This window comes from Typha latifolia, chromosome 6 (assembly GCF_019914945.1).
Source record: "Typha latifolia isolate L0001 chromosome 6, TyphaL0001v2, whole genome shotgun sequence".
NCBI classification, from domain to species: domain Eukaryota; kingdom Viridiplantae; phylum Streptophyta; class Magnoliopsida; order Poales; family Typhaceae; genus Typha; species Typha latifolia.
In genome coordinates this window covers 12227975-12253042 of record NC_133091.1, presented here as the reverse complement: position 1 = coordinate 12253042, position 25068 = coordinate 12227975, and the positions used below count along the sequence as shown (strand labels likewise).

General features: G+C 40.9%; 2 protein-coding genes and 1 long non-coding RNA gene across 5 annotated transcripts; 1 reads left to right on the top strand and 2 right to left on the bottom strand.

The window, feature by feature from the left end:
- Positions 1 to 199: 199 nt before the first annotated feature.
- LOC140790741 (probable serine/threonine-protein kinase PBL18) lies at positions 200 to 2969 on the bottom strand. Its single transcript, XM_073140968.1, has 6 exons — positions 2764 to 2969; positions 1809 to 2125; positions 1588 to 1723; positions 1227 to 1363; positions 1010 to 1133; positions 200 to 707 (listed from the first exon to the last, which is right to left on the bottom strand). The coding sequence occupies exons 1-6, from the start codon at positions 2822 to 2824 to the stop codon at positions 364 to 366; spliced, it is 1119 nt and encodes a 372-aa protein (XP_072997069.1). The 5' UTR covers positions 2825 to 2969; the 3' UTR covers positions 200 to 363.
- Positions 2970 to 4576: 1607 nt separating this feature from the next.
- Positions 4577 to 7548, top strand: LOC140790744 (uncharacterized). Its single transcript, XR_012109441.1, has 3 exons — positions 4577 to 5374; positions 7222 to 7344; positions 7429 to 7548. It is a non-coding gene; the product is annotated as an uncharacterized lncRNA (long non-coding RNA).
- On the bottom strand, positions 6586 to 13563 carry LOC140790736 (putative disease resistance protein RGA3). Of its 3 annotated transcripts, XM_073140956.1 has the most exons (4): positions 12919 to 13563; positions 11910 to 12830; positions 7167 to 10856; positions 6586 to 6909 (listed from the first exon to the last, which is right to left on the bottom strand). In XM_073140956.1, exons 2-4 carry the CDS (start codon positions 11937 to 11939, stop codon positions 6832 to 6834), a joined length of 3798 nt encoding a protein of 1265 aa, XP_072997057.1. In that variant the 5' UTR covers positions 11940 to 12830; positions 12919 to 13563; the 3' UTR covers positions 6586 to 6831. The 3 variants fall into 3 exon arrangements, with proteins under 3 accessions (XP_072997057.1, XP_072997055.1, XP_072997056.1); XM_073140954.1 differs by lacking the exon at positions 11910 to 12830 and having other exon boundaries at positions 7167 to 10859; XM_073140955.1 differs by lacking the exon at positions 11910 to 12830.
- Between the last annotated feature and the right edge of the window lie 11505 nt (positions 13564 to 25068).

The following is a 25068-nucleotide window of genomic DNA, read 5'->3' as shown; positions in this document are numbered from 1 at the left end:
AACAGGCATTGTTAATTTAGACATGCCTTCTACTTGTTGGGATGTAAATTTCAAACCTCCCAATGGTTCTACGTTCGTTTACTTTCAACAAGAATTTTATGCCGATGTTTGACTTCAAGTATTGTTCTTTAGAAAAGTGATGGATTGGAAAGAAGTAATTTGATGGTCATTTTCACTGGGTTTAGGATATCTTCAAAGGTTTAGGAAAAAAATATGTTGAAAGTTTCTGGTTACAAAAGGTGACAGTAGCTCAGGAGCCCAGATGCTGTACATTCTATGTACCATTGTGTAATACTGTACTTGCTTTCATCAAACTGCTGAAACAATCTAAAGTATAACTTCAGTAAAACCTCTGAAACATTTCTATTTCCTGGAATGTACTCTTCTTGGCAATGTCGTGTCCTTAGATTGCTGTAGTTGTTCGAGTGATGATAGAACCTCTGTCATGCTTGGCCTGTTCTTTGGATCTGTATGCAAGCACTGCAAAGCAAGAAAAGCGATTGACTGTGCTTCTTTCTTCGAGTACTGTCCTTCGAGCCTCGTGTCCATAATCCGAAAAATCTTGCGCTTCTCATGTAACAACGGCTTAGCCCATTCTACAACCGTCTGTGCCGATCCTCTTTCTTCATCCAGCGCTCGCCGTCCAGATAGTAGCTCTAACAACACAACTCCGAAGCTGTATATATCACTTTTCACGGACAAGTGACCTGGCAGATGAAGGTTAGACTGTGAGAAGTAGAACATGAAAATGATCTATAATTGTGGAATTTTGGTTAAAACTTGATTGATGAGAATATAAAGCCTTTATTCCCTCTTCTGTGTTGTTCTAGTTACTTCAGGACCAAGTAGAAGAGCTGATCTCAATGGACACTAACTAGCCTAATAAGATTACATCACTAAAGGAAACAACTGAATGCTTCAGGTGTAATAGATTTCTCCAAAGTAATGTTCAGACAAGTAGAAGGATGTTGTAAGTCAAAATTGCAGAGAGATCTATGTATGTTATAACCTGTGGCAACGTACTCTGGAGCGGCGTAACCGCGAGTTCCAACTACTCGAGTTGAAACATGCGATTTGTCACCAGTCGGACCATTTCTTGCCAGGCCAAAATCTGAGAGTTTTGCCCTGAAATCCTGCAAACAGTTTCCATGTAAATTTCACAAGGGCAGTTAAATTTTTTTTTGAACGAGCCAATCATCCACTATGCTGCATTAGTAAGGCCATACCGAGTCAAGGAGAACGTTGGAGGACTTCAAATCACGGAAGATTACTTGAGTCTCCAAGCTATGCAAGTATGATATTCCTCGAGCAACATCGATGGCGATGCTGACTCGCATTGGCCAAGAAATACGCTGTAATCCTCCTGTAAGTAGAAAATATACTCTAAATACTTGATGTATTCAATGTCCATGAAGGTTTGAAGATAGACACTAAAAGAAAACAATGTGAAATTATCTCTAGTAAAGCAAATCTAGGACTTTCAGAAAAAGCAATGCACTCCAGTAGGAAAACCTTTTGTTGACATAATTCTTTTTACTCGTATGTAATCATGACATGGATAGGGAGAGATGTTTGAATAACACATACTTCTGAATAAATGGTTCTCCAAGCTGCCTCTTGGCATGTACTCATACACAAGAAGTTTGCTATCAGACTCTGAGCAATATCCCACAAGCTTTACTAGATTTTCATGGCGAAGCTGACCCAAATAAGTCACCTCAGCCTGCATGTACCATGATGAAGGTGGAGATCATAAATGAAATCCAAGAGGCATGTTGTAATCACCAGATATGAGAATAGAAACATACCAGCCATTCCTTGTGTCCTTGAAAGCTTTCGCGTTTGAGTTTCTTAATTGCGACGACAACTCCAGATCCTGGTTTTGTAGGGGCGAAGGTGTTCTCATCAATCCAACCTTTGTAAACACATCCAAATCCTCCTTCACCGAGATACGAATTCGAACCAAAATTCTTTGTAGATGACCTGAGATCTGTCAAACTGAAGCTCTTCAGATTGACAGGTGGAGCTTCACTTTTAAATGATCGAAGAGAACCAGACAGACTAGTAGTAGTTGCCCTGCTTGAATCCGTCGAAAAGGTAATACTACTGCTAGCTGGTTGAAATTCTGCAAAGTAACATGAAGATTAGACTTTCTTCTGGTACTCAAAAATCATCGAAAATATGAATTTAGCATAGGAGTAGGTAAATTAATAGCAGCATATACAATTCTGAACATAATGGAAATCAGAAGGGACTCTATGATGAATGGTTTTGTTAGCAGTAGCACCAATCTCTTAGATAAGTGGAAAACTAAATAATAAACAAAGGGACCCTATACTTCAGTACAGGAAGAAGTACAAAGTTTTGTAATTTGAATCAGAAGAAGCTCTGAAATTCTGATTGCCATTTTTCAGAGAATCCTTAGCAGCTGGAGTGTCATAAGATTCTACTGGAGAAGTGTTAAAATCTATTCAATTGATCAAGATGTCTTAGTATTAATAGATGGTAAAAAAAAAATTTACTGGAAAAAGAGAAACCATCAGAGCCTTTGAAGCAAAAAAAGAAGATGAAGAAAGATCCAAAAAAGAATTTAAAAAAAAGAGGGAACTTGATCTTCATCCTTCTACATGATCATAAACAAAGAAAACCAATCAAGGAAAAGATTAAAAGGAAAGAACAAGAAACTCGCAGTCACACATGTTACAGTGCGATGCAATTACTACTTCCTTACTCTAATCACCATAAAAAAGAGCCATTCCTTACTTGAACCCAAAGAAGAAGAAACATTCTCATGTTTCGAAGATCTCCCACAAAAATTCCCCATGATAGTTGCTAGCTGCTACCAACCTATTCACCAAACACCCATTAAATCTAATTTCAAAAAGTATATGAGAAGGTGGGTAGAAGATAGCGAACAGAAAAGATCATTTGAATGCACGACTTGGTCAAACACTCATCCAACCTCTTCGTGTATAAAAAAGCGGTTAATTGAGAGCAAAGTCTACCAAGACTGGCCCCAGGCAAACAATTCAAAGAAATATCACATTTCTTTGACCAAATTGAATGATTCAGAAAAGCAGCAGCCTGCCCATTTGGAACTATTGAGGTAATTAATTTGCACAATGGATTTTTTCTTTCTATATTTATTTTGAGTTAAATACATTTTATTCGTTTGCTCTGACCAAAATTATTTTACTCCAATAAACTTTATTTTATATCCTCTTTCGACTACAATATAATTACAAATATCATTCCTAGAGATAACAAAATAGAACAAATTTTTTTTTTCGTAATTGTTATTGAAAATAAAAATCCTGGAGCTAGTTAACTCTATGAGCTAGCAGCTAGTTTGAGTAATACCATGATTTTTATCCAAAATAGAAAATATTTCAATATTTTCATAATAAATCTAAAATATCTCTCGAGAATGATATAAAAGAATTCATAATTATAGTTTTTTTTAAGGTAATAAAAGCTAAAATAGTAGGGTTTAATAATGAGTACAGGTATGGCGTTTTTTAATAAGGTTTTAAAAAGTAAAAGATGAGGAGCGACTTAGAATAAGGCTAATAGTCAGGTAGTGACTTGCAAAAGACTAATACTTTTCCGGAGGTTCTAAAGGTTATGGAGTTTAATGGAAGAGTAGATGTGACTCTTATATTGATGTGACGATTGAAATTTACGTATATGGACAGGAATAGGGATAGGAATAGGGATAAGAACAGGAATAAGAACAGGAATAGCGACAGCCTCGTTTCCTCGGGTTGTTATCAAACCATTGACGAAATGAAGGGGGTCTTGACCAACATATCCCATCATGTCATATGAGACCGGATCGTCTGCAGCCTCGGTTACGGGAACGAAGCAATTTAATACGTGGCAAGCCGGTGGCTGCTGGACATTCCTGCACTCGGGATCTGCAAACCATCCGCTGACATATGCATGACGCAACTACAAATAATAATAATAAATAGCGACTGCGCGGACTTTGACGCTCAACGGTTCAATCATTGGAATTGACATTTGCCGAGTATGAGATTTAATACAAGATAGATTCTTCGTGTCGTGCTCTCAATCTTACGAACCTTTTCCCCAAAATATTAATGTGAATGGGATAAACCATAAACGGGTCATGTTTTCTATAAGAGGACTCCGCGTTGGAATGTGTATATATTTATCATCTTTTAAATTATTTTTCCTCATTGTATATGTTGCTACATACTTCCATTTGACTTTTAACAGAATAATACCTATCAATTAATGAAGCCAAGTCAACTTTGGCATATATTTTTTCTTTTTTTTCTCTCAAACCAGTGGTTCCTTCTTTGACTGTCTTTAGAGAGTAAAAACTATGGAAGGTTAGCAACGTTCCGTATATGTTCTAGATTATTGTTCGTGTCAATCAAAATAATCCCATTTACACATGTGAAAGGAACAAAAGAGTACAAGCATTCTTTATCGCTTTAAAACCTTTGATAGTTTTATTAAAAAGAAAAGGTTTGGATCCTTCATCTCATGAGAGGCTTAGTTTATTTCTATGGCTAAGTTGACATAGTAGTTGGGTTAGATGATTATATCTGTGTATAGTTTTGTCTTGATAAATAATGAAAAGAGAGTGTTTAAAATCTCCAGAACCCCTCAATTTCCATTTCTCCTTACTATCCGCTTCCATTAATCTGTCCAAACTGCTTTGCCATTTGGTCGCCATTCGTTTTTGCAAACGATTTCTTCTTTATTCTCGACGATCCAAGGATGCACCTTTAGTGTTTGTTGTATTTACTCTGAAGAATTTTGTTGGTGCGTCGAGCTCTTCTTATCTCGATCAGGGCTCTTTTATGCCGCTCATTTTTTTTGGGGGAATTTGTATGAGCAGCATCCAACTATTGATCAATCTTACAAGTTAGAGATTGGTTCTAGCTTCTTCTTTTTTTTATCCTGTTTGCCTTGCATTTAATTTTTACCGTATCACTGAAGAGAGGCTGTTAATCATACAGGATTGGTCTTCTGACACATACTAAATGCAAATTTTCTTTCAACTCTTTTTGCAATTTTGTCTTTTCAGGCTCTCTGGGAATGATTATTTAGTTGGCCTCGGTAGAAACTTGAGCGCCAATCTATTGACCAATTAGTGCCCACTTGCTTGTCTTGATTTTCCAAACAGGTGTAACTTGGACAATGAACATTTTGTCAACACCTCTACTTGATCCATGCAGAAGTATCAAGGAAGATGCAAACAAGTTGAACGCTTTGGTGCCAAAGATTGAAGCCATACTTGTCAATGTTGAAGAGAGGCATACAGAGATGAGCGCCTGAGCATTACAATCAGGTGGTCACTGCTCACTCACAAGTAACAGTTTTAAGTCGTCAAGAAGAGGTATGCAGCTCAATCAATTCTCTAGAATGTAGAATTGAGACAGTAAGAGATAGATTTGTCACACTTTACCTCCTTAAGGATGCACTCCAATTGAAAGAGGTTGCTAGGAAAAGTAGGTTGGGGAGTGCAACAATAACTAGCTTGTGACTCTGGTGAAGATTCTAATATGGTCTATGGTAGGGAGGAATTTAACTGAACAGCTGCTATCTGTAAAGGCCAGAAGACCCTAGAGTTTGTGCACGCTTCAGTAAACAGGGATGGATCCAGATGTCATAGGATTTTGATATAACAAGATCTGTGGAAAGAGATTTTGTAGTATCTAATTATTCATCACCAGCATCTTGGATCCATGAAGAATCAAGTTATTTGCCAAAAGCCTTGAAACTTTGGATGAGAGGGCACAGATTTTGATCATACTATGAAATTTGGGGGGAAGATAGGATTTCGAGTTTGACTAGAGTTAGAGGAAAGAAAAGTAAATTATCACATCAAAAGTCAAAGTTACAAAGTAGACCAAATCCGATATAAAACTGAGTTTTACTAGATTTAGAAAAATCAAATTTGATATCGAAACCAAGTGGAAGATGAAAAATCAAATACTACTCTACTTATGAAGACCAAATTCAGATCAGATGAGTAAAAATCTAAGAGTAAAATATGAAAAACTATTCTAAGAATAGGAGAAATAAAACACGATAAACACAGCTACTTCACGTGGAAACCTCTCTCACCAAAAGGAAGAAAGAAAAGGCACGAATCTTCATTTAAATTGTAGAAACAAATTTCACTTAAAATTACTCTCACCGCACTAATGATCTCTTAGTATACATCTTGTATACTTGATTGGCATCCCTGGTGAATGTTTCCTATTGGTCACATAGTTTTTCGCTGAAAGTTGACAGATTACTCGATGGAAATCATCTCTTTTTAACCTATTATAGACATTTCTTTCATTCATGTGTATTCTACTATTTTTTTTTCTTTTTCGATGATTGTAAACCATAAATACTATTCGGATTTAGCTACTGCATAAATACTATTTGGATGGCTGTTTTTTTTAACATATTTGGTATTTTCATCCGAACAAAATGTTTGTTTTTTTTTTCTGACTTCATATGGAAGTTCTATTTCAATCGATTTAGGAATTTCAATTCTCTTGCTTGTTTGTGCTTCGAATGTATTATGCAATGATGAAATATGCAAGTAAGATCACACTTCAAATCCTCTCTGGCTTTCTCTTGCTAAGACGTATCAAACAAATTACCCAACAGAGAAAGGAAGAAAGAAACAAGAGAATTGCAAATATGGAGCAGCATAGATCCTAAGATGGAGCACTTGGAGATTAAATTTTAATTGAGAGACTGGGGAAGTATAACTTCACATAGTTGAATAATTTTGCATGTATACATGTCTTATGGTGCCCTGTGATATATTTCATGATCTCTCTCTTGCTCATTCTAGTTTTCGTTTTCATCTTCGTCCCCATCCCAATCCCATTCTTCTTCGTCCCACCCTTCATCATCGCTGTCGTCATCCTACAGAAGAAAGAACCTAAAGAAATTTAATATGGCATACAAAGTACAGTATCATATCGTGCAGTAGATTGTAGTTAGAGAAGTGGGGGGGAGAGAGAGAGAGAGAGAGAGAGAGAGAGAGAGAGAGAGAGAGAGAGAGAGAGAGTGGCAACGCTAAAAGAAGACAGATTCAACTACAAGGAGAGTATCTCTACAGATAAGAAATGAACAACTTTTACTCTGTGAATCAAACATTCAGAAATTGAAAGAATGTTTACCTTAACTCTTTGTTTGATGCCATGCCGCTGACACCAATCCGTTAGTCTCGGGCAGTTCACTATAACCACATCAACTTTCGAGGAAGGTAGCTGTTCATGAGATGAAAAGCTTAAGGCAGGGCAGAAGCTTATCTTCAAATGCTCAAGGGAGGTCACATTGCCAAGTCCTTGCACCGCCGTAAGTTGCTCGCATTCCTCAATCTTCAGTTCCTTGAGTGCTGATAGATTTTCATGCAGAATTAAGGAAAACATTTTGTCACAGTTGGAAATTTCGAAGAACTGAAGAGCCGGTGGCAACAACTCATCGGATGAGAATGAGAACTCATGGCAATCTATTATCTTCAAGCTTTCAAGCAACTCAATTTTCTGCAGGCCCTCAAGAGTTGCAAGCCGTGGGCAGCCTTTAAGAGAAACATCCCTAAGATCAGATAGATGCTGGTGTAGGGGAAGTGATGTCAGGCTATCGCAACTCTCAATGTCCAAGATCTGAAGTGTTGGTGGAAGCTGATCACCTGGTGAGAACTGGAACTCGGGCAAGCTGTCCAGTTCCAAGAATTCAAGTGAGACGAGTTTGTGCAAGCTCACAGTTGAAGCAAGGTTTGGACACTGGTTGATCTCCAATTGCTTTAGCTTATTTAAGTTTCCATCTAGTCGAAGGATTCGTAGGTTATCAGACCAATAAACACCCAACATCTGAACACCTTTGAGCTTTAGAATATCCGACCAGAGCTCGTCAGTCCACTCACCTTTCAGCCTTAAACTTTTCAGTCCCTCGGGGTTCTGCAACTGCTGTTCTTCCAGTAAGGAAGTAAGCTTGGGCAGTCCTTGTAGCTTGGAGCAGTTCCTGATGGCAAGCTGTCGAAGGTTAGGGAAGCTACCATTGTTCATATCATCCCACTTCTGCCATTCATTCAAAGATTCAAACTCCAACATCTCCAGCGCCTTAAATGCTATTGCACTCTGGCCTGAAAACTCAGTGCCTGTGTGCTTTACCCTATGCATGCTTCCTATCAAGAGGTTTTTGAGACATGGCAATTGGCCGAAAGGTGGGAGGAACTCACATTTATGGCACTTAAAGAGTGTAATGGAAGCCAGTTTGTCAAAGGAAGGATTTCCCATCCAACTAGAAAATGTCGTACCAGAATAATTAAGCACAATAAGTTGTGTGAGACCACTATGAGGTTGGAGACTTTCAAGAACACCATTCGCGATGAACTCGGGAAGAGTAGGTTTGTCTGCATCATCATGTTGATCATTAATGCTTGAAGTCTGCAAATTACGCTGAAGGACATGATCTGGAGAGCTCCAATCTAGAGCCAGTGTTTTAAGGTGATCCTTGTTGATCAAATTAGCCTCCCTAGCCTCCTTTCCACTAGTCACATTCTGAAGCCCTGAAATGCCAAGATGTCCTCTGATGCCCTGCAACTGCTTCAGCTCGCTAATTCTGCAATGCATATCGTTGCCTCCCACCTTAAATGCTGAAAGTGTTTGAAGGCTAGTTAAAGTGCCAATCCCTGATGGCAAGCTTAGAGCAGAAACAAAATTTTTCATAGGAAGTTTCAAATGGCGCAGATTAAAAAGTTTGGAAAAATCCTTGGGTAGCTCTTGCAGGCTTGTACAATAGTTCAGATCCAGTGTCTGTAGATAGTAGAGGCTACATATGGACTCGGGCAAGCTTTTGATTTTACTGCCCTTGAGATCAAGGTAACATAGGTGCTTCAAGTGGCATATTGAGTCTGGAAGCGTTTGTATATTGGTGTAGCTCAGATCAATTACTCTCAAATATCTCAACTTCATAAATACTTCTGGTGGCATCTTAAGAGGTAAGAGTGCTTCATCTCCCAGACCATCTCCAGTTAATGTATTTACCATCTTATTTACAAACAATAATGTTCGAGCTGCTCTGCTCTTGCCACAAGACTGCACTACAATGTCATCCTTGGAGTCATTTGGAATGAAGGATAGATGGCGTGCTTCCTTTAGTATGTCATCATTTACTTTCTCATTCTGTATTGCACAGTACTCCTTCCCTGCAATAGATCGTGCTAGATCAAGGATCAGATCATGCATTAGAAATATATGGTTCTCTTTGCTCTCTGCAAATATGAAGTATGATGACTTCAGGAAGGAATCACAACTCGTCTCTGAAGTCTGGAAGTTTAACTGGATCAAAGGCAACTCATCCGCGTCAAATTGTTGGAATTGGAAGTATGATCTTCTTACCAAGTCATCAAAGTGCTGCCTGCCTATATCTTCAGGTCTCCTGCTTCCCTTGCATTCAATCAATCCCTGAGCCATCCATAGGCTGACTAATTCATCCTTCTTGAACAAGTAATTCTTGGGGAACAAAGAACAGTACAGAAAGCAAGGTTTAAGATGTGTGGGCATCCAGTCGTAGCTCAGTCTCAATACTGGTAAAATAGAATTTTCTTCTTCACGTAACTCCCACACATCACTCTCCAAGATATCCTCCCACCTCTCCATATTTTCTTCAGAACAAAGAAGGCTTCCCAGGATCCTCAAAGCAAGTGGCAAGCCATTGCACTTCTTGACTATCTTCTTACCAATTTCTACCAAGTTTTTGTGAGCAGTGGTGTCCAGACCATGAAAAGCATATCGCTCAAACAACAGCCTCCCTTCGTTTTCTTGTAAACCGCTAAGGCGTCGTGCGGTTACCGTCTGCATCTTTTTTGCTACCGTCTCATTGCGAGTGGTAACAATGACTCTACTACGCTGGGCACCAATCAAGGCTACTCTTACGCTATCCCAGAGGCTAATTTTTTCGTTCCAGACATCGTCTAACACAAGCAGAAGTGTCCGTTCCTCCAATTCCTTCTTCAGAGCAGACTGAAGCGCACTGAGCTCTGTGAGGTGACACGGTTCTTTCTTGATGGACTGTATGATTGCTCTCAATAGTTTCACAACATTGAAATCTATTGAAACGCAGATCCATACCTTTAATTTGAAGTTCTTGGTAACAACGGGGTCATTGTAGACAAGTCGAACAAGGGTTGTTTTACCCACCCCACCCAAGCCAAAGATGGGAAGAACTGAGAAAAGATCATCTCCAGAGGTTAACATCTCAACTATTTCCATCTTATCCTTCTCTCTTCCATACACACATGATTCATCTATGGGTGTTGTTGGTGGTGGACGAACTGTTGCATTCTGCTTCCTCTTGCCATCATCCTCTCGCAAGCTTAGAACCTCTCGTGCCTTCGCAATCTCATAAAATCTTGTGTTGATCTCCTTGATTCTACGCACCATGCTTCCTGTGACAACTATTTGATAAGGAATAGCAGCAGATGTTGCAGTCTTCATGTCGTTCACCTCTTCGAGCTTGCGCTTGCCACTGGTAGGCAAAGGAAGGCTCCTTGCTTCAGCTTCGGCTTCGGCTTCGGCTTTGGCTTTGGCTTGGAAATATTCGTAGCCATACTCGTGCAGGATGTCCTCAGCATCGTAAGCTAAGCCTCTAAGTTCACTAAGCCATTGCTTCACTCCTACCTCTCTTATCTCCCTCTCCTCTGCGTCGCTTAGAACTGCTTGAATCCTTAAAAGAGTTCTCTGGAGCTTCGATAGATCCTCTTGAGCACCGTGATGTCCGTCGGTGGTGGCAGAAGCCAATGTGTTGATCATCCATCTCATCGTAGAACATAAGATTGCACTAGCCATTGCAGTCTCTCCTCCTTCCTTCTTCCAATGCAAACACAAAAAGAGATCAGACCTGGAATTGGCTACAAGAGATACAGAGTCAACTTGATGAAGAAGCTTAGGCCTACTGGTTGGCATGCATATGCGACAAACTCCACATGGACATTGACAAATACCAACTTGGCAATTTGTTTATTGAATATGATTGATTTGGATGATGAACTTGTTCGAACGTGTTACCCTCTTGACATAAGAAATTTCGTCTAACAAAAGGAAGAGAGATAATTGCCACCGGAAACTTTCAGAATATCATATTTGCCTGTGCATTCTTAAAAATATCATTAAAAGGTATTCCACACTTCTTAAAATAAGGCTGTTATTCTAACAATAAATATTCTTATGTTATTATTATTATTTTTGATGTGATAGAAAGTAAAGAAATAATATTTAGCTATCATTTTAGAATAATAAGTTGTATTGTAAAAAAATTAAAAAAATATATTTCTAAAGTGAAACGGCTAATCCTTAAACTCTCTGAAAGAAGTGGCAAAGAATATGTGTTAGAAATATTACATCTGAGGTACATCTTCTGAGAGTTCCACTTAGTTGATTGAACATAAAATAGAAGGCAATTATACTTCCTATTCACTCAATGCTAAATGTTTCTAGTACTGTAGTAAAAATGCAGCACTAGCTATATCTCAAGGAGAAAAAAGAAAGAAAGAAAAGAAAACAGCATCAATTCTCTTTGATTTCACCTCACCCACCTTTGGGTTATACTCATCTTCACAATGTTTACTACTAAAGAAATCCTACACCCACCCCATTAGTAAGACAGATTCTCTCAGCTGATAGAAAAGTTTGATGACTTGATGATGCTTAGTCTACAATATGTAGATATGAATGAGCTCTAAGATTCATGACCTTGTCCACAGCTGTTTCAAATGCCATCTTGATGAACATGAATGACTATATATATATATATATATATATATATATATATATTAGCAAACACTGAAACTAAAATAATGCATCAATATCTCTACACCCTTGAATCTTTGGAAGAAGTGGCAAAGAATATTAGAATATCACTTCCGAGGTGCATTCTTCTAAACAAGCCATCTTTCCAATTGGAAGAGAAAGGAGAGTTCCATGGCAGCTTCAATTCTGATTTCTTTCATTCTGAGAACCATTGACGGGTTGGCATCTCATCCCCAGCACCCATCTTTGTCATCTTCATCAGATCAATTCCCTTGCCAGGAAATAGAAAAGCTGAAGACAAAACTGAGACATATGCAAAATAGTGTCAAGGCCTCAGAGAATGAGATAGGAGATGCTTCTGTAAAACTTTGGCTAGCTGAGCTCCAACATTTAGCTTATGCCACAGAGAATACAGTGGCGGTTTGGGAGTCTTACCAAGAATCTCAAGTAGGATCTGCTAACAAGAGGAAGAGAGTAGAAGATGGTCCCTATGTCAAAGTTCCAATTTCAGATTGTTTGTCTCAAAAGCTAGAGGAGATCGAGAGGAGACTGGATGAGATGGAAACTGAATGGACTGCAATTTGCTTGACAAAATATAATGGTAGAAAGTTGTTTGATGATTCAATGCAACAACTTTCTGGCTTTCAGATCGACAAATCGTTCATCTGTGGCCGGGAGTACGATAAGATGAAGGTGATGCAAATGTTACTGTCATTTGATTACGGGAAGAGTGATGTTTGTGTCGTCCCTTTACCTGGCATGGCAGGCATAGGTAAGACTACTCTTGCTCAACTTGTTTACAATGACTCAATGATTTGTATGCATTTCACAGCTAAGGGATGGGTCTACATATCTCAAACTTCTGATCTTTTGATGATTCTCAAAGCAATCATCGAATCTGTTACTGGAATGCCTTGTCTGTTCAGCGAAATGATTGCAGTTCAACAAACATTGGAGGAAGTAGTGAAGGGAAAGAGGCTCTTGCTTATGCTAGATGATGTATGGAATGAGGAAGAGAGGCTTTGGGAACGCCTGAAGAGCAATTTGAAGAGTGCAGAGATGACTACAATTCTTGTAACTACTCAAAGTGAACAAGTTGCGAAGATTATGCAGACAATACCTGCTTATAGAGTCGGTTTATTATCTCATACTGATTGTTGGTCGCTATTTTCTCGATACGCATTCGAAGGGCAAGATATGAATGAGCATCCAAATTTGGTAGAAATCGGGAAGAAGACCGTGATGAAATGTAGAGGATTGCCTTTGGCAGCGAGGACGGTTGGAGGTCTTCTCCGGTTTGAAACTGATGAAGAGAGGTGGAAAAATGTTTTAGAGACTGATATGCTGGACTTAATTAGAGAGAATATGTGAGAAATTCTTCTCTCCAGTTTTGAGAGAGATCTGATATTGTAAGGCAATATATTACATACTTCAAAAGTGACTCAATGTTTACTGTCCAAATGAAAACATCAAATATTTAGTTGAGTAGATGAGATGTTAGTATTATTGCTCTTCCACTATGATTCAATTATAAGATATAGTAGAACAGAGATAACAAACAGCCTTATGGGCTTCTAGGAAATAAGAAAGAATGGAATTACAAAAAGGATGCTTCATAAAGTTGCAGTATAAATTCATTAAGCATACCAATTCTCCCATAATGTACTGGGAAAATGAATATTTCTGCTTCTCTGAACCAAAAATATGCAAAATTTTGTTTAAGCTTTTCAGCTAACATATCCCACTCATAGTTCCACTTACTTGATTGAACATAAAGTAGAAGGAAATTATATTTTTTATTCGCTCAAGACTAAATGTATCTAGTACTCTGGTTAAAGACCAGCACTAGCACTGGCATGTTGCAGCAACTGTGAAGTCCTACCTCCACTCGGACAACTTCCATTCCTCAGGCATCTCACTTTAGAATCTCTTATCAACGTGAAGCGTGTAGGCCATGAGTTCTGCAGCCAAGAAGATATGGCATACAAGGCATTTCCATCTCTGGAGAGGCTTGAATTCCATTCCATGTATGTATGGGAAGAATGGTGTGGTGTCGAGGACGGGGAATTCCCTCGTCTTCGTGAACTGCAGTTAGAATCATGCAGCAAGCTGAGGGCAGTGCCATATCTCCCTCCCTTACAAAAGTTAGAATTGCATTACTGTTGGAAGCTGGCAGCCATCCCAACCCTGCCATCACTCACTACCTTATCCGTGAGGTCATGTGAAACTTTGTACTCTTCATTGTCCCCAGACCACCAAAAGCTTTTGAATGGAAAATAATTTTTGTAAGTGAATCGCACCAAAAACTCACTATCAGCAGACATGATCAATACGGTTGAATATTCCTCAATGCCACAAAAGTAAATTCTCTTCTTGATTGTCATCTTGTGCACTCGAAATCATCTCGTTAGTTTGTTATTTGCAGGATTTTCTTTTATTTATATGTGCACTTTTTCTGATGATTGTAAACCTTGGACAATTGCTCTTGTTCTTTCAATTTACATATTATTATTTTCCTGTAATGTTGCTGAGTTTAACACCTGCTTTTGTTTCCATCTTGTATCAATCACAAAATGCATCAGTTGGAAACTGCAAAGCAGAAACTCAGAATAGAACCCCAAAAAATCTCCATTTGTGGAATGGATTTTCTTCAGAATCATGTAGGCTGTGCAATATTATCTTCAGATCTGTAAACCTTCACACAGCTGGACTCACTAATTGCATTCTAAATATTCATCATCGGAGATAAGGCTTCCCTTTATGCATACACAGTCCTTTTGGAGAATCTAAATACAAACATCCAAGAAAAATTTGTCACACCTCCAAACGGAGTCACAGGATTGACTTCTTTGCCTGCAGTAGAGACAATTTTCGTTTAACCTTTTCAGCTAAAATTTCCCACTTAGAACTTGTCATGATAAAACTTAGAATAGAAGGTGATTCTAATTTCCGTTCACTCAAGACTAAATATTTTCAGTACTCTTCTTAAAGACCAGCATTAGCTGTTCACTCAAGACTAAATATTTTCAGTACTCTTCTTAAAGACCAGCATTAGCTATTTCTCAGAAAGGAGAAAAGTAAAGCAGCATTAGTTCTCTTTGATTTCCACCTCAGTCACCTTTTGTCCAATACACGGATAGGACTGGTTGCTTACTGGGTGGATCTGCCATCGGAGCTTTCTCAGATTCATAATGTGTTCCATGTGTTGGTATTGAGAAAGTATTTGTATGACCCATCACATATTTTGAGAGAAGAACCTATCCAGCTGAGGAAAGACTTGTCCTATGAGGAGCAACCAGTGCGGATCATTGACAAATGTGTGAAGATGCACTGAAGAAGAGTCGTGCCTTTGGTCAAGGTCCTTTGGCGACACCATGGAGTAGAGGAAGCTACATGGGAGCTCGAGGAGGAGATTCAGTCTACTTACCCTCATTTATTTATTGACTCAGGTGCATAATTTTGAGGGCAAAATTTCTTGTTGTTGGAGATAGTTGTAACACCCGAAAATTAAAATAAAAAAACCCGACGCACGTGCCAACACAGCCCTGCCACCCCCGCCCTCCCTTTCTTATTCTTCTTCTTCCCCTACCATGCACGCCACCGATGCCCTGCCCTTTTCTTCTTCCTCCACCCCGCTATCTCTCTCTCTCCCTCCCTCTCCTCTCTCTCGGGTTGCCGACGTCGAAGCCGACCAAGCCAAGCACATGAATCACGATAAGCCTCTACCTCGTCGTTAACTTCGGTAACTTACTTCCCCCCCCCCACCATTCTCTTTGGCGGCAGACAACCCCGTGTCCAGCCGCTGGTCCAAGAGCACAAGTGGAAGGGGCTCTCTAGTCGAGCTTCGGGCCTTAGAGTTAGGAGGAGGGACCTCCATAGCCGCCGGCCATGGAGCGCACCTCACTGCCCCGTCGGCCACCCTAGCCGTAGGGAGAGCTACTCCCGCTCCCCCATAGGCGGGGAGGACGGGCGATGACTTCTCCGCGGCGTGGCTTACGCCCGCCGCCGTCGAGCCGAGCCGAGCCGAGTCGAGCCCTCTTCCTTCCCTTCTCTTCCCTCCGACTAGCCCTTCTCCCCCCTAGCGTGGGTCGCAAGCCGCCGCTTCTCGTCCCCTCTGTCTCCCTCCCTCGAAGGAGATGGGGGCGAAGATAAGTGTTGGTACCAACCTAACTTTTGGTGGGCTGCGTGCCACAGCCCACAAACCCAACCATTTAGTGGGTTGCGGTCAGACTACATCCCACTAACCCAAATGTTTAGGTGGGCTGTAGACTGCAGCCCACCAATCCAATCTTGGTGGGCTGTGGTTGGACACCTAGCCCACCTTTACCCACCAAGACCCTCTTGCCTATTGGATAGGCTTGGGCCTAACCCAATACCCCCAGCCTAGCCCATTTGGGGCCATTTGGACCATATAGCCCCGTTTCTCTATTCCACTTGATTAATTAGCTTAATCACCCTCCTAAAGATAAATTATTATAACCTAATTAGTTTAAATTTTAGGGCGACATGGAACTCACCCTAGGGACCCTTGACTCATGTATATTCCTAAACATAAATTCTCTAATAAGAAAATTTATTCTATTAATTCGCTAATCTTACGTATGGCCTTACTTGCGTGAATTAATACGATTGACACTACGTGAGGAGAATTTTAAGATTCCGAAAGAGCCGACTAGGTGAGAAAATTTAGTGTACTATGGAGACCCCTAAGCAAGTAGAGTTGATATAAGTCTAGAATAATGTAGTTACAATTATCATACATTCTACGTCACTGTAGGAATGTTAGTATTAGTACATGCATCTAGTGTACTATGATGCATCTTGATATGTGGAGTTATTGATATTTTACTCATCATGATATTATGAGAATGTTAGCATATGCATTAGTGTAATGATGCTTTATATATATCATATATGATAAACCCTTGCATAAATATCTGTTGTGAATATAGAATGTAATGATCATGATGATTATGACATGCCTTATAAACTCACAGACACCGCACCACTTCCATATATCATTAGTAGTCGGGTTCTAACTAGGTAGTGTCCCTACTCACTTAGCCCAGGATTAGAGGTAGAATATATCTTATATGACTATACTATTAGCGGCCTACACCTGAGGTCGAGAGCCTGTGTGGCATTCAGGTCATTATACTATATAGTCATAACTAGATTATGATGACAGAAAAATATGATTGTGAGGCGGAGATATATTTTTAGCAGTACCCGACAACTCAGGGTTAGGGCGTCCGTTGATGAGCTGAGGGCTCCCGATTCTCCCGCTGAGAGCAGTGATGATTTAGAGAGAGTGAGATATAGGCTTACGACCAGGGTCCTTAGTCTGATGGTCATAGACAACCAGTCATATGCAGTGTCGCCATGCATGTGTGGGTGGCATTACTGCTAGATGTGTATATATCCCCACTTGATGTATGAGATGATAGATGGTTATGTGATGGATAGTTTTCTTGAGAGTATCTACCTTGTGTGGTAAATGGATCGGTGAGCTATGATAGAACATGATTAATGCCTTGGTGAGCATGAGATGACAAAACTACTCCTTTATTATTATGGATAACATGTAAACACTATGATTGAGATTTGTATGGATAAAAGATTGTATCAAGCCTTATATTTGTGTGGACTTATCCTGATACGTTTAGAAATTTGCATGTTCCAGAATAGTAACATGTAGTCTTTATTGATTGCATTAATTTAGTAACTCATGGTAAGTCATTTAAACCAGCGTATTGTTATTGCTAGCAACTATAGGCATGCATTGGATATGCATCTGTGATTTTATTATTATAGATTGTATGGATTCTACTCACTAGGCTATGTGCTCACCACCTCTTGGTGGCATTATTTCAAAGCTAGGGGACGTAGTTGCAGATAGTGAGGAGTAGCTGCTTTTTTATTTCAGTTATGTCTATTAGTTGTTTTGAGCCCCTGCGAGGGCATTATGATTGACGTTGTATTTTGGACTTTAGCGTTGTATTTTAGATATGTATCTTGAAGGCTTGTTGTGGCCTGTGGAACTTGTATCTGGACTCTTATGGTTGAGTTTATTTATAGTATGAACTTATGTTGATATGTGCCTTGTGAATACCTATTACTGACAGGTCATATAATGTACCGCGTGGGGGGATTTACCTAGGTGGTTTATACGTATATTTAGAAGTTTAGGTGTTTCAGTGCTTCATCTCCCAAACCATCTCCAGTTAATGTATTTACCATCTTATTTACAGACAATAATGTTCGAGCTGTTATGCTCTTGCCATAAGACTGCACTGTAATGTCATCCTTGGAGTCATTTGGAATGAAGGATAGATGGCGTGCTTCCTTTAGTATGTCATCATTTACTTTCTCATTCTGTATTACACAGTACTCTTTCCCTGCAATAGATCGTGCTAGATCAAGGATCGGATCATGCATTAGAAATATATGGCTCTCTTTGCTCTATGCAAATATGAAGTATGATGACTTCATGAAAGAATCAAAGGCAACTCATCTGCGTCAAATTGTTGGAATTGGAAGTATGATCTTCTTACCAAGTCATCAAAGTGCTGCCTGCCTATATCTTCAGGTCTCCTGCTTCCCTTGCATTCAATCAATCCCTGAGCCATCCATAGGCTGACTAATTCATCCTTCTTGAACAAGTAATTCTTGGGGAACAAAGAATAGTACAGAAAGCAAGGTTTAAGATGTGTGGGCATCCAGTTGTAGCTCAGTCACAGTACTGGTAAAATAGAATTTGGGATAATTTCCTTTTCACCTCCTGAACTATCACTTATTTCCATACTGACCCCTGAACTTTTTTTTGGTACACACTGACCCTCTAAACTATCAGAAATAATCCACCTCCTGACGTTGTTAATAGAATTAATGGATTGACCAAATTACCCCTCCACTTATAATGACGAGATAATTAAGTGGCTTAACTAATATTAAATATTTAATTTTTGAAAATTCCTTTATTGCTCTCTGCACTAATCATTTTTTAAACAAAATATCTAATCCTCTTTCTAAACAAAATCCCTAATCCTCTTTCTAAATAAAATCTCTAATCCTCTTTCTAAACAAAATCAGACCACCTCCTCCTTCATTCCTCTCCTCTGCGATCACATCCCACCCGGACAAGGGATGACGCACGAATGGGGCGGCCGGTCACTGTCGCCATTGTCGAGCTTGGTGCTATGGGCCTCGTTGAGGCTAACGGGGAAGTTGCGGTTGGCTAGCCTTGAGAAGGTAGGCGAACGACGCTGACATGGATGACGAGGAGGGGGTGACTGCGGTTGTCTTCATCTCCTTCTTCTTCTTCTTCTTGGTGGTTTCATCGGGCAGCGGCATGGAGGCATGGGAGGGTGCGGATCTGGTCGGTGGAGGAGAACCTGAAGCTAGAGGCATCAGAGGAGGTCGAGACGGTGTGGAGTGTTGGAGGTTGATGGTGGCTATTGCGAGCTCTCCGATGACCCCACCCGTCTCGCAGGTGGTGGTGGTGGAGCTGGCGGTTGATGGCAGCTCTTGTGAGCTCTCCGATGACCCCACCCGTCTCGCCGGTGGTGGTGGTGGAGCTGGCAGTCAATGACGGCTCTTACGAGCTCTCTGATGACCCCACGCGTCTCGTCGGTGGTGGTGGTGGTGGTGGAGCTGGCGATCGATGGCGGCTCTTCTCCAATGATGTCACGGTAGTGGAGCTAGTCGGTGGTGGTGGTGGAGCTGGCAGTGACGATGGTGGTGGAGACGGTGGTGGTGGTGGTGGTAGAGGGAAGGTGGATGGTTTGGTGCTAGTAGTTTTGCTAGAGGGAGGGTGGAGGGTTTAGCAACGACGGCGACGGTGGTGGTGGAGCTAGCGGTGGTAGTGGGTAGGGTGGAGGGTTTGGTGCTAGTAGCATAGGAGGTGTGGGTGGTGGTGGTTTTGGTGGAGGAGATGGTGGAGGTGTTAGAGGGAGGAAGAGAGGTTATAGAGGGGTATTTTCATCATAATAAAAAATTCTCTTGGTTGCTCATGACTTACACATGCTTTTAAGGGGTATTTTTGTCATATTATTGTCATGTGACTATTACGTGATAAAATGAGTGATAGTTCAGGGGATGAATGATGAGTTCTCATATCAAAAATAGGCTACGCAATGATTCTTTCAAGATCTGGGTGTATTATAGGAATCATTCCGTATAATTATGGAAAACTATTCGTCAGATATTCTTCGGTAGTCAAAAAATTACGAAACTAAGTGTGTTAAATCCGTAACTTCCTGATATACAATTTTTATATTTATGCCATTCACAGATTCGAACTAAAACTAGGACAAAAATATGAAATAACATGGGTGATGGTGGTGGTGATGGGTGGAGTTGTTGATGTTAGGGTCATGGATGGGTATGGAGATAAAGGTGGATTGTGGATGTGATTAAGGGATATAGACGAAGGGAATGAAGTGGTCGAGATCCCAAAGAAAATAAGTGACTCGACAGTCGAGGGATATTAGAAGTTAGGAGAAACCTTACCAATGGTAGAGGTGGAAGGATAGTAAAGAGGGAGGAGGGAGAGAGTCTAGAGAGAAGATAGGAGGCAAGAAATCATTCCATAATGAAGTTGACTACCATCCAATATATTTATAGAGGCTAGCCAATAAGTCCTAATTCTAGAGGATTCCCGTCGATCGCGTTTGAACGCACCCGATTGCGTTCTAATGCACATGATCGCGTTCTAACGCACCAAAAGCTCCATCTTTGTATGTGCAAATGTGATGCAAGTGTTCAAACATGGGCGTTTGAAATCGCCCGACCGCATTCGAACGCACAATATGCGTTCTCTGTATTTGAGAACCTAATGCAGGCACTCACAAGGGCGTTCGAACGCGACCCCTCTTGCTTTCGAACGCGACCTATAAGAATTTTATTTTAATGAAAATAAATAACTAATGCAATAAGAAAATATCCTAACTAAGTGTATCAGCCCACAACGCTTCCCCCACCTTGCCTTCAAGGTGAAAAGTCAGGGAAATGCTCCAAGATATCAGTCTCCAACTCCCATGTCGCCTTATCAGATGGCTTGCCAAGCCACTCAACTAAAATCTCTATCTCTAATCTGGTACCATGTCGTCATTGGCGTCTAGCAAGCACACGAATTGGCTCTACAATCACTATCTCCTCCAATGGCTTCGGTAGAACTGATCCAACGATCTCATGATCTCTAATGCGCTCCCTCAGCAATGAAACATGAAAGACGGGATGCACTCTCGACCCCTCCAGCAGCTCCAAACGATATGCAACCGAACCAATACACTCCAATACCCAAAACAGACTAAAGTAGCGATGTGCTAACTTTTGGTTATGCATTGGGCGCAAGGTCACCTATCGATACGATTGCACCCTTACAAACACCTAATTGCCGATGTCGAACTCCTACTCTCTATGGCTACGATCATAAACTTGCTTCATGCGGTTTTAAGCAAGTTTAAGATGAGCACGTAAACACCTCAATGTGGCGTCTCTATCCATCAATGCTAAGTCCACCTCCGTTCGGTCTACAGATGCCATTGGATCATAAGCGCGTAACGTCGGAACCGTGCATCCCTACACCACCTGAAATGGAGTCATGCTAATGCTGCTATGGTAGACGGTGTTGTAAGACCACTCCACCCACGATAAGAAATCCAACCATCATCTCGGCATCTCTCCAACAAAGCACCTCAAATACTGCTCAATGGCTCAATTAACCACTTCGGTTTGGCCGTCCGTTTGTGGATGGTAGGCCGAACTGAAGTTCAATCGAATCCCCTGCAATCTGAAAAAACTCCGTCCAAAAGTCGCTCATAAATACATGATCACGATCCGAGACAATCGTGCATGGCATGCCATGTAACCGAGCAACATCTCTAACAAAATTTTCAACCACCGACTTGGCTGAAAACGATTGTGATAGTGCTGAAAAATGTGCATACTTGCTCAATCTGTCAACCACCACATAACGAAATAACCACGTGCCAACGGAAGACCCTCTATGAAATCCATAAAAATATCCTCGCAAACACGGTCCGGTATTAGTAAAGGTTGTAGCAGTCCGGCCGGTTTCAATGTGGTTGCGTTAGTTCTTTGACAGACTTCGCAAGCACGGACAAAACTCTTCACATCCCGCCTCAATCTTGGCCACGTGCAACTCTGAGATATCCTCCTATAAGTCCTCAAGATACCCTCATGACCAACCTCTGGAGTTTGGCGGAAGTGCTCCAACAATTTCTGCCGCAATCCATCATTTACGGACACCCGAATGCATCCACGGTTCAGCAGCAAACCACCTCGATTCTCCAACTCTAGATGGCACTCTGGATCATCCATCACCTCCTGTAACAATTTCAAAATATCTGAGTCAGATGTACATGCATACCTCAGCTCATCAAGGAAGGAAAAGGTAAGAGAAGAATCGGCTGCAAGCTCGACGGTATCGGGTTGACGCGATAGTGCATCTGCCACTCTATTTTATGTTCTCTTCTTATATTGAATTTCATAATCATACCTTAGCAATTTTGTGACCCATCTTTTTTGTGCTGGAGTGTGTATACGTTGTCCCATAAAGTATGGAAGGCTCCTTTGATCGGTTCGGATAATGAATCGCCTACCGATCAAACAAGGCCTCCATTTTGTCACCACATAGAAAATTGCTAACATCTCTCTCTCATAAGTCGATAATTGCTGAGATTTTTGTGATAAAGTCTTGCTAAGATAGGTAATGGGACGTCCTTCTTGCATTAGTACAGTTCCTATGCCAACACCCGACGGATCACATTCCACAATAAATTCTTTGGTGAAGTCCGGTAGCACTAAAATGGGTGTTGTCGTCATTGCTGTTTTTAATTTTTTAAAAGTTGTAGTGGATTCATCCGTCCATCAAAAAGAGTCCTTCAACAAAAAAGTGTGAGGAGCAGCGATCTTACTATATCCGGCGATAAATCGACAATAATATTCAGTCAGCTCAAAAATCCTCTCAATCCTGGTGGTAGTAGTAGGAATAGGCCAAGCGGTCATCCATGCAACCTTTTGAGGATCCGCCGCTACACCATCCACTGAAATAATGTGGCATAAATACTTTACTTTTGATACTTCTCATAGGCACTTGAACTTCTTGATCTTCAATTGGTTTTGCTTTAATAAATTTAGCACATCCTCCAAATGCCGCAAATGTTCTATTTCAGTCCTACTATACACCAAAATATCGTCAAAAAATACCAAAACATACATTCACAATAGAGGCTGAAATATATCATTCATGAGGCCTTGAAAGGTAGCTAGAGCATTTGTGAGACCAAAAGACATCACCCAGAACTTGTAATGCCCGTCCGGAGTCCAAAATATAGTTTTGTGCACATCCGCCGAGTGAACTCTAATTTGATGATACTCGACCCTCAAGTCAAGCTTACTAGTTGCCTCTGCAAGCTCGTCTAGCAACTCCTTGATAACCGGAATAGGATACCGGTCTTTGACGGCAATAGTATTTAGTGTCTGATAGTCGACACAAAATACTATGTCCCGTCCTTTTTTTCACACCAATAGCACAGGGGATGAGTATGAGCTATGACTTGATTGAATGAGACCTTGCTCTAATATCTCGGCTACCATCTTTGAGATAACTTATTTTTGCACATGTGGATACCAATATGGCTTCACGTTCGCCGGTGCAGCCCCCGGTACAATTTCTATACGATAGTCTGCCGCTCTCCTCGGTGGCAACTCCTGTGGCTCCTCAAACAGTCCAGAAAACTTATCTAATAAATTAAACAATTTAATGGTAGTACCTGAACTCATTTGAGGCTCATCTTCTGCTGATCTTAACTGAAGAAGATAGGCTAAATCATACGCACAAAGCAGCCCCACCATAGGCTGCATTGCAAGAATCGGCGAAGACCGAACACCATCAAGCCGCACATCTTTACTTCCTTGATTAAATTTCATCCACATGCTCCAAAAATTAAATGTGACGGGTCCCAAACTCTAGAACCACTGAGCACCTAGGACAATGTCCGCTCTTCGCAGTGCCAACGGATACAAGTCCACAATGATGTCGTGTCCTTGTACCCGTATACTGACCCGGCGACACAAGCTCTCCACTTTAAGCTTAGTGCCGTCTCGAATAGCAACGTCAAATCCTGTGGCCGGTTCGGCATCCAAACCCAATCTCCTCACTAACCTTTTGTCTAAAAAGTTGTGTGTACTCCCCAAATCGATGTGGATGTGCACACAATGCTTTCTAACGAGCCCGTCTACCCGTAATGTCCTCGGCACGAAAGTATCTGAATATGCATGCATCAATATTTTAGCTTGGATATCTTCCTCCACGCCCTCCTCAACGGCCTCCTCATGGATCTTCTCTGGACACTCTCCATCATCAACAACCTCATCATCCTCCTCAAAATCGTCGATAAGCATCACACTCCCGATCGATTTAGAACACTGATAACTAAGAGGGAAACACTCATTACATCGAAAGCAAAAGCCCTTCGCTCTTCGCTCCTTCAATTGGGCAGGTGTGAGAGTTCGAATGGGGGGTCTAGTGCCTCCTCTAACATCGAAAGAAGGTCTCAAATGTGGTTGTGGTCTAGTGCCGCGGCCGCTGTTTTTAAACCCGTAGAATTTTCAGCCGGCGTTCTAGGTGCAACCCGCCCATTTCGGTTGCCCCAATTAGTTTTTGCTGCTATCTTTAGAGCCCTATACTTCTGTTCCATTCTCATGATCTTCTCAAAGCCTTCTCAAGAGTAGTAGGACATAGAGCACGAACATCCACTTGTATCTCCTCTCGTAGTCTTGAAATAAATGTGCTCATCAATGTCTGTTCAGACCAAGGTGGCTTACAACGACTACTAACTCTTTCAAACTCAGCTTAGTACTCTAATACGGTTGTCCTCTGAATCATCTTGCTTAATATGGCAGCAAAATCTTCATATGCCTTTGTCCCAAATCTGTGTGTAATCCTTCTATAAAAATCAGCATATCCGGTAAATCTACCACCACGAATAACCGATCTATACCAATGCAATGCCGTTCCTTAGAGGTGAAAGCTTGCCATCTGGACCTTTGCATCTTCTGCTATACCTTGACAATCAAAATATTGTTCAACTTAAAACACCCAATCTGTTGGATCACCACCTTAAAATTTTGGTAAGTCTATGCGTGCGGTTCTCCCCCAAATAACGTTGTCGAGTTTATGAAAGATCCTTGATTCAAGTCTAAACATTTGTGCATGTTGATCACCTTCTCTAAATCCTTGAGC

Coding starts and splice junctions, on each gene's coding strand:
- LOC140790741 (XM_073140968.1), bottom strand. CDS start 2,824: ATGGGGAATTTTTGTGGGAGATCTTCGAAACATGAGAATGTTTCTTCT. Junction 1,364..1,587: donor GGAGAACCATTTATTCAGAA/GTATGTGTTATT, acceptor TTCTACTTACAG/GAGGATTACAGCGTATTTCT. Junction 708..1,009: donor TCCAGAGTACGTTGCCACAG/GTTATAACATAC, acceptor TTCATCTGCCAG/GTCACTTGTCCGTGAAAAGT.
- LOC140790736 (XM_073140954.1), bottom strand. CDS start 12,981: ATGCGTATCGAGAAAATAGCGACCAACAATCAGTATGAGATAATAAAC. Junction 10,860..12,918: donor TAAACCGACTCTATAAGCAG/GTATTGTCTGCA, acceptor TTGCATTGGAAG/AAGGAAGGAGGAGAGACTGC. Junction 6,910..7,166: donor GCATCAAACAAAGAGTTAAG/GTAAACATTCTT, acceptor TTTCTTCTGTAG/GATGACGACAGCGATGATGA.